Consider the following 14,401-nt stretch of genomic DNA (forward strand, 5'->3'; position numbering starts at 1 on the left):
GCATTGTGTATAAGTTTCATTACATTTGGTTGAGGCAAACTAAAGTTAAAGAACGGAAATGAAAAATTCAGCAATTTTTCCATTTGTAAAGGGGCATAACTCTAGAACGGTTAAAGTGATGCCACCAAAATTCGTACGTAAAGACAGACAAGGATAAAACTTAATGCCCCCTCCGCTACGACTGGGGCATAAAAATGTGTTTCTATATACATTCCGTATAAAGATGTAGCAGAAGATAGGAACAATGTTTTGTGATTTTTGTATTAGTTTTCTTGTATTTAGAAGTATATGAAGTATTAATTATTAAGACTAGAACACAAGCATGTGTACAAACAGTACAATCTTAGATGCCCTTGGTTTATTATGGTTATAGTTTGGCAATTTTTGGCTGTTAGCTAAGTTCACTATTGTAGCTGTTAAAGGTAAACTGTATTCCTATTTGATATAGCTTCAGTTCAATGATAGAATAATTCCTTTTCGTAAAATATCTGTGGAAGACCAAATCAAAGGCATTATTTCTTATCTTTGAGTGTCATAGTCACCTGTCTATCACTTTTTGTGATGTTAGATTTAATTTTGTCTGCTGAATATTGAATTTGACTTTTGACCATATTTTTGGAAACCCATGATTTTTTTTAAAACTAATGATTAATATAAGGAAGAAAAAATAATGCCTTAATATCACTGAACTGTCAGGAAAGAAATTTTAAAATAAAAATTAGTAAATTTTTAAATTATTGCGGGATATTTATTATTTTGTTTATTGAAGAATGGACAAAAATAAGAGATTAATTATTGCGATTTCTGGAAAAGCTGCATACAGATATATATATATCAGATATCAGAATACAAGTTCTTATTATTACAAAACTCACCCAGTCGCCTTATTTGCATTATTTAAAACCTCACAATAATTTCTAAATTTACAGTAGATAATTATGTTTTTATGAATTATTCAATGAAAAAATGTTCAAATCTACTTACAGTTCTCTATAATGATAGGCCTGGTAGTTGTCCTAGCACATGACACACAAACACCATTAGTATTAAAACAAAAACACTGTCCACTTGCATAGGAACTCTTGGGTTCAACCTGTAGAAAAAAGTAAAAAACTTATTATTTTCACAACCTGCTTTTAATTTCTTTATCAACAGTATCTATTTTGCATTTTCCTATTAATTTTTCAAAACACAGAATTATTTATAAAAAATCCATATTTTAATGATAATTTTACTAGCAATCTTTCTAAGCACATGTCGAATGTCTATATCAAACATTGAACATTGAACAGAGCACAATTAAGCTGACTTGAAAATCTACCTCATAATATCATTACCATTTCATTTTTTTGTGACTGTAAATGCTGTCAATGTTGACTACCATAAAACTAAGTTCAGGGTTTGTTTTCTCTTTGACATATTCCCCATTTCCATTCTCAATTTTATCAGTTAGCAGTAAAATACAAAGGGTTATCTTTTGATCTTGAAGAAGCTTCTGTTCAAGTTTCATAAAATTCTATGAATATTTGACAAAGTTATTGATGTCTAAAAACAATAATCAGACAGAATTGGTTATTCAATTTAAACACAGCTTATACCCATGGGAGGCAGAAATTTTACAGATGACCCACTAATTCATCCACAAACTCTAAAAGGTTCAATGTCTCCAGTAGTTGTGAATTATAATGCCAAGTTTCATTACCCAACATCAAGGGGATATAAAGTTAGAGAGCTCAAATTTGATGTGAAGGTTTTTAAAAAAGCTGATTACTACAGGCCTTCAATGTTTAAAAATATAAACATAAATATTTTTCTAACATAAGCTTGTACTTACTTTTACTTTATATCGACCTGGTGGCACATCATGGAAATAATGTTCATACTGAAATTAAAATATCTCTTAAAAATTAGCACTACCTTGTACAATGTAACCTTGTAAAACAGATGTTTTATTTATATTTATTTAAAAATTATGAAAACATGCTGTTGGCTTGAAAATTTTGTAAATAATTCAGCGTTAAGTAACTTATAAACTGTTGACACAGAGATATGTCTCGCGTTTTGTAATTTTGATAGTATAATGCAATTGTTGTAATTAAAGTGGCAATACTTAAATATATGTAAACTATGTAAATCATTCAAAGTCAATGAACCATGACTGAAGGTGCAGGGCCAAAAAATCTCCATGGAAATGAGAAATGCCAATGCTTATAAAACTGCATACCAAATACCATTGACTTATCATAAGTGGTTCCCTTTAAACTGACCTAAACACAAACTTTAACTTGTGTACTATGTAAAAGTTTCAAAGTCAATGAACGATGATTGAAGGGGGAGGGAGGGGGGACAAATAATCTCTATGGAAATTAAATATGCCAATGCTAATACATCTGCATACCAAATTTCATTGACCTATCACTAACGGTTCCCCTCACACTGATCTATTCACAAACTATTACATGTAAACTAAGCAAAAGTTTCAAAGTCAATAGAACATGACTGAGTGGGCGGGGCCAAAATTATCTCCATGGAAATGAGATGTGCAAATGCTTATACAACTGCATACCAAATATCAATGACCCACCACTAATGGTTCCCCTTAAACTGACCTAATCACAAACTAATACATGTAAACTAATCAAAAGTTTCAATGTCAATAGGTCATCACTGAGGGGAAGGGGACAAATAATCTCCTTGGAAATGAGATGTGCCAGTGCTCATACAACTGCATAACAAATATCATTGACCTACCACTAGTGGTTCCCCGTAAACTGACCTAATCACAAACTAATACATTGTTAACACTGTCACAACAAAAAATAGCACGCCTAAGTCTCGCATTTTTGGTCCACTCAAAACAATAATCATTCATCCAGAATGTAAGAGATTTATGTGGAAAATGCATCTGAAATCAAACAGGAAGGTAAATCATTTTTTAGCCCAAATGTATAATCAGAATACAATAATATTTGCAAACTTCTTGTGTGACAAATCTTTCTAGTATCTGTTTATCCTTCCTAATGAACAATGACCTCACCAAGTGACCTCTACCTGTAAAGACTATTTCAACCTTTCTCATTGAATGTTGTAGGAAACTAATGACAAACACTGAGAGACCTACCTTTACAGCTTGTTTTAGACTATATGAATGAAAGGAGATTTGGAGTATAAGTTAATGAAACAACAACTCAACAACAAATATACTGTAAATTCAGAAATTAAATTCAGAGATTATTGCATGCATTTATTATTGAGATTCTTTTAGAATAGACAAAAATGTGAGATGTATTATTATGATTTCAGGAAATCTGCATACAAATATATGTATCATATATCAAAATGCGAGTTTTTATTATTGCGACAATGACTTAGTTGCATTATACGCTTAAATAAAAACCTAGCAATAATTTATGAATTTACAGTAACCAAAAAATATCACCAATAGCCATTTCAAGCTAAGACTGCTTACTGAATGTTCTAGCAAGTTGATTGACAGCTACTTGTACAGATCACTTTTAACAGTATGAATGAAAGAGCTGTTCACTTTTGTATTTAAATTGAATGTATTTTCATCATTAACAGTTTATTTTTTTGTACTGCCAAATTAATCAATGAATGATTTGTTTTTCATGGAGAAATTTGAAATTCCCATTGAAGAGGGGATAGACAGGTGGTCCCTGATTCCCACTTCCTTACCCCCAAAATCCCATTTCCCACCCCCTCTTCTCTAAATTCCCTCCCCCTTCCCTCCGCCTATTCCCAGACGAAAATCTTTAAATTTTATTCCAAGAATATGCCTATTTTTACTCCCCCTCTTCAACTTGGTTCCCTACCACCTGACCCCTGCTTCCCACCCCCTCATAGCCATGTTCCCTTACCCCTGTCCATACCCTTGTTGAATGAACTCCAGAGAACAATAGCTTTTGTGTTATTACAATGAGACAATTCATGTTGCAAAAATTCAAATACTCAAATGAGCAGGTACTGATTCTGAGGAAAGGTGTCATTTCTTTAGCAATAATTACCTGTGATATTGTTACATTTTTGACAATTTTCACATCATTGTTATGCTGATCAAGTTTCCACAAATTTACAACAAACTGTGTGAAATTATACTGTTCAGGAGGTTCCACAAAGCGAATATATATCAACTTGTCAACACTACTAGGATAAAAACTTATAGTTGTAATCCAATCTGCTGAGGGTTTACTTAAATCTGAAAAGACAAAAATATGTGTTTGCTTAGAAAGTTTATCTCACCACAAAAATTGCAGTGTAAAAATTGCTTAAGATCTGCTCTAAAACTATTTCAAGCTTCAATTCTCCTGCAAATGGCGTTCTTTGACTATGTGATGTCTCATGTAAGGAAAGAGCCACAAAGAACCCTTGCAAAATCTCCGATGGGTCTTAAGTTGCTTCTTGCAAGGCAAAATTTTCAACACACCCATTTTTTTGTAGCAGTCCTAATTCCCCTTCCCTTTCATCCTGGCTGATCCATTTGCAGAAAGATCCTATTAGACCTCTTGTTCTTTTGTTCTTGTCCTTAATATACAGGGTAATGAAATGGTTGCCACCAGATGTTAAGCAATCAAGTATAACAAGAGGATGCATGAGTTGTCTTGCTTAACATTCCATAACATGTAAATCAAAGTACCAAAACTAATACATTGGCATGTCCGCAGCCAGAAACAGCAAGCCTTTCCGAATTTCGTTGAGGCTCAACAAAAAACTTTAACCACAGACTGAAACTAAATATAGATGCAGGCTCAACAAAAAGTTTGGTTCCTTTGAATGTAAACAGGTATTTAGATCCTATGATTTACTTACCATATCTCATATTCATTGTAACAGTCTTTATTATAGACATCCCATCAAGTTCATTCTCCGGAGGCTTGGGAAGGCTAAAAACTTCAAAATCAAAGAATGTCTCAATCTGTACAATTATTGCCCAGATTCTAAACTGGATTTCAACCTAAAAAATAAAATAAAACAAAACTACATATTGGATATTCATAATCTTGAAAATGACTCCACTCTTGATTTTATTTGTGAGAGGTAAAAACTAAGCAGAAGTCAGGGAAAAGAAAACCTTGGAGACATGACATAAACTTCTGTGAAACTTTTTTAGATTTGATATTCATAATGACCATGAGTTGGAAATGATCCCTACTAATTTTAGGATAAAACTTCAATTTTCTAATATTACACAGATTAAGGACATTACTACAAGGTAAAGAAATGCAATACATATAATAGCAATCTTCCTTTGATCAGAAGTCAATTGCTAGTCCTAGATATGGCTTCTACCTTGCTATACTAGTTATTTCCTAACATCTAATGGAATTGCTGTCTCTGGTAAATTCACCACATAAATTCCTTATCTTTTAGGAAAAAGGGAATGTTTAACTGTTATTACCTAATTAGCACAATGAGTTGATGGTAAAGGAAGGTCTCTGGTCACTTTAACAAGCTATAAACTGCTTACCTGGTGTTCATAAAACTTAATGCACTAGAATATTGTAGATAATCCTATTTGTTTGTAATATTATAAAATCATGAAATTAATTAAATTGAAAATGCTTGGCTAAAATGGACATTCAGTCAAGGAAGAGTTCTACTTACATCTTTTGTACTGGCATTCAACTGAGAACCATTAAAAGAAAAAACAAAACATCTAGTATCATCTGGATTGGTTGATCTTCCTATCAGCTCAAATCCTTTCACAGACTTGAAACTTGCTAAAATTATTACAAAACAATACTATTAATTAATAGAAGATAACAGAATATTACTGATAGATTCAACGAATATTTCAAATGAGCATTCCTTCCATAAGATATTAATGAAATAAAACTTTCATAGAATAACTATATATATCACAATCTGTTAAGAACTATTTTGGTGAAAGGGCTACAGGTCAATTTCTTAGATACTGTGGATTCATTTATTTTTGTGGGTACCAATTTTCGTGGATTAAGGAAAACTTACATGTTCGTTAATATTTAATTTCGTGGTTTTGACGAAGTCTGCATACAAGCCTATGGAAAATTTGCTATTCGTTGAACATTTAATTTCGTGGTTCACCTGTACCCACGAAATCCACGAAAATTGGTATCCAACGAATAAGAATGAATCCACAGTAATTGATTTACTGTGGATACATTTATTTTCATGGGTACCTATTTCCCTAGATGTGAAAAAATTGTATATTCCTGGATATTTTATTTCATGGTTTTTGTCAAGTTTGCATATAAGTATGCGGAAAAATTGTACATTTGAATTAGCGGTTTATTTTTTCCAACGAATTCCACGAATAATAATGAATCCACAGTATATATCAAAAGCACTTGGGCTTAACTCCCCCCAAAATATCCATCAGCACTGATTGTCTAACTCTTCTGTGATCAGATGTAGATCCAGGATTTTAAAAATGGGGGCCTGCACATGCCAAGAAATTGCCTCCGTTGAAATTCTGCAAACATCCAATAGAGCAAATTACATGGATGATTAATATTGACCATTTGGTATATGGCCGTGTTCTAAGCGACACGTACATGAAGGTCATAAATTATTTTGTTGAATGAAATCAAATTTTTAGCTACTAATGAGTGCCGTAGGAGGTAGACCGGAATTTTTAGCGAGGATTTCTTGGCATGTTACAGATAGAAAACTCAGGGTTAGAATTCATAGAACAGAAAAGGGGCAGTGGCAAATATTTCATCATGGTATATGTTGAACACAGAGAGAATTACCCGGCACCCTTTGCAAAAAAAACCATTCTTTTTCTTATTTGTGCCTTCAGACTTTATGTTTTTGATTGTAGTTTCACTTTCCATATTTGGTATTTATTCAAATGTAAGCTCCACGTGGTAAAAATCACGTGATGCAGGAATATAGTATCTTGGAGTTAGGCTATTTCTTTCTTTTCGTGCAGTGACTCCAAGCAAACAACATGCATGTGTATAACGGCACTGCAGATTTTCGTATTAAATAAAGAAAGTTGCCGGTCCGGTACATGAATAGATTGGTTAGAAAGCAAGGTTTTAATTTTAATTAGATTGGAAAGCTTAATTCGAGGGTTGAAAATAGAGAGTACAAAAAAAGGGGGGAGGGGAGGTGTTCCACAGGGAGTATTTTTATCTTATGAACTCTACATTTGAAAGGTTTATTATTTTTTTTATTTCATTAAAAAAGAGAAAAACAAATGTAAGACAAATTGTGAATGGTCTTTCTTCCTTTCTCCCATGCCAAGAAATTGCCTCCGTTGAAATTCTGCAAACACCCCATAGAGCAAAATACATGGATGATTAATATTGACAATTTGGTATATGGCCGTGTTCTAAGCAACACGTACATGAAGGTCATAAATTAATTTGTTGAATGAAATCAAATCTTTAGCTACTAATGAGTGCCGTAGGAGGTAGACCGGAATTTTTAGCGAGGATTTCTTGACATGGGCCCCAAACTAGAAAAAAATTGGAGTGGAACAGGTAAAGTCTGGATTAACTATAAATGTAACTCCATAAGCCCCCCCCCCCCCCCCCCCCCCCCAGCGATGGGGGCACATAACTAGATCTTACCTAACTAAAAGATTTGCCCCTTACTCTAGATCTTGGCAAAATAGGATTTTCACGGCTTGTGACTGAAAATAAATTAATATCATACCATTTGGTGGAACTTTGAATGTAACATTTACTCCAGGATACATATAATGTTTGCCTGTAGATTTGTCAGTCCATTTTTCTTCAATTGGTATCAAATCAAACAAACTAGGTTTGTCTGGATAAAGGCCATCTTCTCTCTGGTAGAGTTCTGGAAAATTAGCTGATAAACTTGCACAATCTACAAAAATACAAAATTACATTCTTTTTTTTTCAGTCCCTATAATGTAGATAACCTATTACAAAACCATTAAGGCATGGTGGTGGATGTCATTAAATGGGGACTCCTTTTAAAAAGTTCCAATTTCAAACATTTCTCCTGCAGATCATGTCTGCTGCATGAAACCAAGAGCAAGCTGAATTCAGTGGTCGATTTAAGAACATAAAATATTGATATCTTTATATCTGACAGGTGAAATAATTTCTGCATGGTTTGTTCCTTTCTGTTCTCAAATGGAAAAAAAGGCAAGAAAAAGAAAGGCAAAATGAAGTTTTTCTTAGGGTTTTAATGTAAAGTTTGACCTCCTTTAAAGGCAATATTGAATTCTTAAATCAGCAGCAAAGTAATAAAACTACATCTACAACTTAAACCATTCATTCATCCAAATAGAACAGTATTTGAGAAACAGACCTATAAATCTTAGAAACTCAACATTGACCAATGTCACATGAAAAAGTGTTCAAAACCTGATGAACAATGTCAAGACAGACATGCATACCTTCATTCATTCTATACACCTAATATAGTTCAGCTGTTACAAATAGTACCTGTGAAACAGTCAGAATCACCATAACTCAACATTGATCAATAAATCATGAAAATGCACTTAGATGAACCCTGTCAGGCGGATATCTACAACTTTAAGTACAATTATTCATTCATCCAATATAGATGCTCTAATTTAAACAGTAGTAGAGAAACATCCCTATCTCCAATAATTAAAATTAATCAAAGAACCATAAAATGAGCTCTTTTATGTTCTAACTTCTGAAATATGAAGGTTTATACACAGAGCTGAAATATGAAGGTTTATACACAGAGCTGAAATATGAAGGTTTATATACAGAGCTAAAGCTCTAACTTGGTAGGCATTTTAAGTCTCACATTATGAGGTATTCTTTTCAGGCTACACACAAAACATTATTATAATTTATACCAATAAAGTAATTGATTTTTAATTTGGCAATAATAGAATTTTTTTTTCTCTTAGGTGAATATCTGTTAACATTTGCTTTAGGGGCATATGATACAGTTGCAGGGAAGGTAATGACGTCGCTCACGTAAAATGTTATTTTCACGATGTCAAACTGCAACATATTGAAAAAAGATGCATTTTTTGACAGATTTTAATCATTAGCTTGAAAATGAGTACATGGACCCCTCCTTTTTTAATGACATTGGGCTTGATTATGTATGAAGATTATTTGTACCAATTTTTTTTTTAATTCACCATTTTTTTTTTTATTTAAATAAATATATGGCAAAAAATTGTGTTTTTTTTCTACAATATTGAAAATTTAATAAAACTGAATTATTTCCATAGTATTGTTACACAAATTTAGAGCATACTTATGTAAAAAAAAGATATTCCAAATGTCTAAAATTTTGAATCCATTTATCTCTAAAAGTAGCACATGATGGTATATTTTTTATTACATATTTGCATTGACAAGGTGAAAAATACCTTGTATGCAAATTTTTGTCAAAAAATCACCGTGGGATCAAAACTGTATTGGATGCCCTGAAATGTAGTTCCTTACTAAGTAATTACATTCAAGTCATGCAACAATAGCACTGATATGGTTTGATTAAGAAATAACTACAAAAGTCATGACTTTAAACACGGAACGAACTCTGAATGTGCTCAAAAATAGAAAAGATATAAAGCAAAATACTTTATTAATTTCCTGTATTCCTATCTATTTTTCATACATAGACATATATCTTTATCATTTAAAAGAAGTATAAATTGATAGCAATATAGGATAAATGTATTCATTAAAGTGTTTAAATCATAAATTGAATATTTTATGCTCCCACAGACCAGAAAATATTAACAGCACTAATTTATTCTTTAACAAAATTAAAGTGAAAAACTGCTATCTTTGATATGTTGCATTTAACAGTTTTAACAGTAAATCAGGGATGTCCCAAATTTTGATAATTGAACATTAAATAAATACACAATGTATTGGAAAAATAATGTATTTCTTTCTTTTATCTTTTAAAGTATGTTACTAGCTTAAAAACAGATACCCACTTATGTGGAACATACATAAAATTGGTGAAAAAGATTTCAAAAATGTAATTTTTAGTTCTTAAATATCTATCCACAGATTTTACGTAATTCATATTGCTAGAAGAAAAATTTCCAATTTAACAATACAAAACAAGCATTCTGAGGGTACTGCATTTGCGATTAAATGTCCTTTGTTAGCAAATAGGGATTGAGCTTACTGTTACATGTATATGGGACAAACATTTGAATTGGTCAAGTGCATTTTTAAATCAAATTGGAAAATGTTGTTACTGTTGTAATTCAAAGTATCAATCAACAGGAACAAAACTAAACTCAATCAGTAATTTTTCTTCACATGACTATATGAAATTTAAGATCGATTGTTTTAAGCATTACAGAAAAAAAGTGTAGAAAACTGATATTTTCAAGCAATTTCTTATGTTCAAGTGCCACATTATTGTCCACAAAAATCATTTAACAAAAAAAAAAACTTAAAACTTTTAATTGTTAACTTTTGTGTGATGACTACATATATTTACCATACATTTATCAATACATTGAAGCAGTACAGAATAATTTGAAGAAAACTTATGTGTGACAGAATGATGGTTGAATGTGACTGACTGACTGACCCAAGTCCCTAGGGGATCTATAATTATAACTATAGAACCATAGTGAGCATCTCAAAAACCCCCAAACCCCAAGTACTTTCTAAAATGCAGCTGATTAGAAATACTATTCAGAAGAGACTTTGGTAAAGCAACATTTTCTATAAATCTAGTTCACCCAAGGAGTTGATATAAGAAAGAACATTACTGTAATGTCCTTTTTATCAATTGAGATAACCCTATATTTGCCCCTATCAAACTCTATATATTCAGATGAGTTCATATTTTACAAGGAAATATTAAATAATGACCTAAAAACTGAAAAAGCCTCTAAAATCACAAATCTTACTCTGATTCATTGTAATATTCCTGTTTTCTTTTTAAAAAATCCTTCTGTTGAACAAATCAGAAACAATTTTCAGTTACTATGAGCTTGACCTTTAACTCAATATGACTATATATTTAAGTTTGGTCCCATTCTAAAGAAACGTTTGTGAGTAATTATTCAATTTCAGTCATTTCTAAGTTACATTAACCTTAATCTTGGATACATTGACATAATGAACTATTAACACAGAAATGTGTCTGGCCTGTTCGACCTAATCACAAACTTTACCAATATTGTTGACAGTGCTGGCCCTAATGCCATAAAAAGGGTACCTAAAGTACTTAAATATAGCAGTGTTCTGATCAAAGCAGCTTCCAGTAACCATATCAATCAATCAATTAAAGTTCAAAATGACCTAGTTATATGCAAATTTTAGAATAATCTGTGGCATTGCCCATTGACTGTACTTTGAAAACAAATTTTACTTGGGATAAATATAAATTCCACAAATACTCACTGTAATTGCAATCAACCAATCACAAATGCTTAAAATTGTTTCTGTTAGGTATATGTTTAACTAGAGGCTCTCAAGAGCCAGTGTCGCTCACCTGTATTTACTGATGCTTTGGAAATCGTGTAAAATAAGGTTAAAATCATAATTAATAGTATTAGATATTAGATATTATAATGATATCTAAGATAATAACAACAAGAGTGCACACGCTGAAATGTCTCGCCTACTATACTGACCATTGATTTTATGTTGATAGTCCTACATATAAAGTTTTACTACAAGTATCACATTAACATTTATGATCCAAGAAAATGAGGTCAAGGTCAGATAAACCAAGCTGGAAATACATGTACACCTTTAATACAATCCCTCCATACACAGAATATAGATGACCTATTGCTTATAGTATAAAAGAAACAGACCAAACCATGGAAATTCTATATTGACCAATGAACCACGAAAATGAAGTCAAGGTCATTTGAACCCTGCCAGACAGACATGTACACATTAAAATCATTCCAAATATAGTTGACCTATTGCTTAAGGTATCTAAGAAAAAAAGTTAACCAGGAAAACTGAACATTGACCAATCAACCATGTAAATGAGGTGAAGGTCAGATGATACCTGTCAGACAGACATATACACCTTACAATCATTCCATACACCAAATATAGTTGACCTATTGCTTAAAGTGTAAGAAAAACAGACCAAAACACAAAAACCTAACATAAGCAATGAACCATGAAAATGAGGTCAAGGTCAAATAAAACCTGCTAGACTGACATGTACATCATTAAATATTTCCATACACCAAATATAGTTGACCTTTTGCATACAGTATTAGTAAAACAGACCAAAACACAAAAACTTAACATTTAGCAATGAACTGTGAAAATGAGGTCAAGGTCAAATTAAACATGCCAGACTGACATGTACATCGTAAATATTTCCATACACCAAATATAGTTGACCTACTGCATACAGTATTAGAAAAACAGACCAAAACACAAAAACTTAACATTGAGCAATGAACCGTGAAAATCAGGTCAAGGTCAAATAAAACTTGCCAGACTGACATGAACATCCTAAAATATTTCCATACACCAAATACAGTTGACCTATTGCATACAGTATTAGAAAAACAGACCAAAACACAAAAACTAAACTATGACCACTGAACCATGAAAATGAGGTCAAGGTCAGATGGCACCTGCCAGTTGGACATGTACACCTTACTATCATTACATACACCAAATATAGTAGACCTATTGCTTATAGTATCTCAGATATGGACTTGACCATGAAAACTTAACCTTGTTCACTGATCCATGAAATGAGGTCGAGGTCAAGTGAAAACTGTCTGAAGGGTACGCAAGGTACGCACATACCAAATATAGTTATCCTATTACTTATAATAAGAGAGAATTTAACATTCCAAAAAATCTGAACTTTTTTTTCAAGTAGTCACTGAACCATGAAAATGAGGTCAAGGATATTGGACATGTGACTGACGGAAACTTCGTAACATGAGGCATTTATATACAAAGTATGAAGCATCCAGGTCTTCCACCTTCTGAAATATAAAGCTTTTAAGAAGTTAGCTTACGCCGCCGCCGGATCACTATCCCTATGTCAAGCTATATGCGACAAAAGTCGCAGGCTCGACAAAAAACTGCAAAATTTCAGTAAAATCACAAACTCAGGGGCAGCAAGTGCCAGCAACCCAACAACGGGTTGTCGGATTCGTCTGAAAATTTCAGGGCAGATAAATCTAAATCTGATGAACATTTTTGCCACCTGTCAGATTTGCTCTAAATGCTTTAGTTTCAGAGATATAAACCCAAAACTGCATTTTACCCCTATGTTCTATTTTTAACCAAGTCAGCCATGATGGTTGGAAGGCCGGGTCATCGGACAAATTTTTTTAAACTAGATACCCTAATAATGATTATGGCCAAGTATGGTTAAATTTGTCTCAATAGTTTCAGAGAAGAAGATTTTTGTAAAAGATTACAAAAATTTACGAAAAATTGTTAAAAATTGACTATAAAGGGCAATAACTCCTAAAGGGGTCGACTGACAATTTTGGTCATGTTGACTTATTTGTAGATCTTACTTTGCTGAACATTATTGCTGCTTACAGTTTATCTCTATCTATAATAATATTCAAGATAATAACCAAAAACTGCAAAATTTCCTTAAAATTACCAATTCAGGGGCAGCAACCCAACAGGTTGTCAGATTTGTCTGAAAATTTCAGGGCAGATAGATCTTGACCTGATAATCAGTTTTACCCTATGTCAGATTTACTGTAAATGCTTTGGTTTCAGAGATATAAGCCAAAATCTACATTTTACCCCTATGTTCTATTTTTAGCCATGGTGGCCATCTTGGTTGGTTGGCGAGATCATCGGACATATTTTTTATACTAGATACCCTAATGATGATTGTGGCCAAGTTTGGTTAAATTTGGCCCAGTGGTTTCAGAGGAGATATTTCTGTAAAAAGCTAACGACGACAACGACGGACGACGGATGCCAATTGATGAGAAAAGCTCACTTGGCCCTTCGGCCAGGTGAGCTAATAAAATGGAACTTTTTAAATGGTTTCATGGTTTAGTAGAATATTCATTTAAAAATTAATGGAATGACATAAAAATCAAGTTTGTGAGACATAAGGGAGCTACCATTTGATTTTTATGGGGGGTTAGGATGAAAAATTCTGCCCTGCCTTTTTTTCTAGTTGTAATCTCTGTCCTGCCTTTTTATTTTTCACTCTATTTAGTCCTGCCTTTTTTTTTTTATTAGTTTATACTGACTTTTTTTACATGAATTTTCATCCTGCCTTTTTTTTTTTGCCAAGTTGCTCATCCTGCCTTTTTTTTTTACTCAAAACTCCTGTCCTGCCTTTATCCAAGTCCCCCCCCCCATAAAATCAAATGGTAGCTCCCTAATTTTATCATCAAAACATTGATTTTCTCCATATCTAAATTTTAAACTCTAGTCATCAATGAATTGCAGCCTCATCTCATGATAAATAAAAGAACAGT

At 32.6% G+C, this 14,401-nt stretch overlaps 1 protein-coding gene across 2 annotated transcripts in view; it reads right to left on the reverse strand.

The window, feature by feature from the left end:
• LOC127700559 (uncharacterized) overlaps positions 1 to 14,401 on the reverse strand; it is a 49,399-nt gene that overhangs the window by 16,875 nt on the left and 18,123 nt on the right. For both annotated transcript variants that reach the window (XM_052204211.1, XM_052204139.1), the window contains exons 3-8: positions 7,666 to 7,842; positions 5,623 to 5,738; positions 4,828 to 4,972; positions 4,026 to 4,216; positions 1,835 to 1,882; positions 985 to 1,093 (exon numbers count right to left, since the gene is read on the reverse strand). In XM_052204211.1, coding sequence (XP_052060171.1) covers positions 985 to 1,093; positions 1,835 to 1,882; positions 4,026 to 4,216; positions 4,828 to 4,972; positions 5,623 to 5,738; positions 7,666 to 7,842 — 786 coding nt within the window. The remainder of the gene's footprint in view (positions 1 to 984; positions 1,094 to 1,834; positions 1,883 to 4,025; positions 4,217 to 4,827; positions 4,973 to 5,622; positions 5,739 to 7,665; positions 7,843 to 14,401) is intronic.

Source organism: Mytilus californianus, unplaced genomic scaffold (assembly GCF_021869535.1).
Source record: "Mytilus californianus isolate M0D057914Y unplaced genomic scaffold, xbMytCali1.0.p SCAF_1, whole genome shotgun sequence".
In the NCBI taxonomy this organism is placed as follows: domain Eukaryota; kingdom Metazoa; phylum Mollusca; class Bivalvia; order Mytilida; family Mytilidae; genus Mytilus; species Mytilus californianus.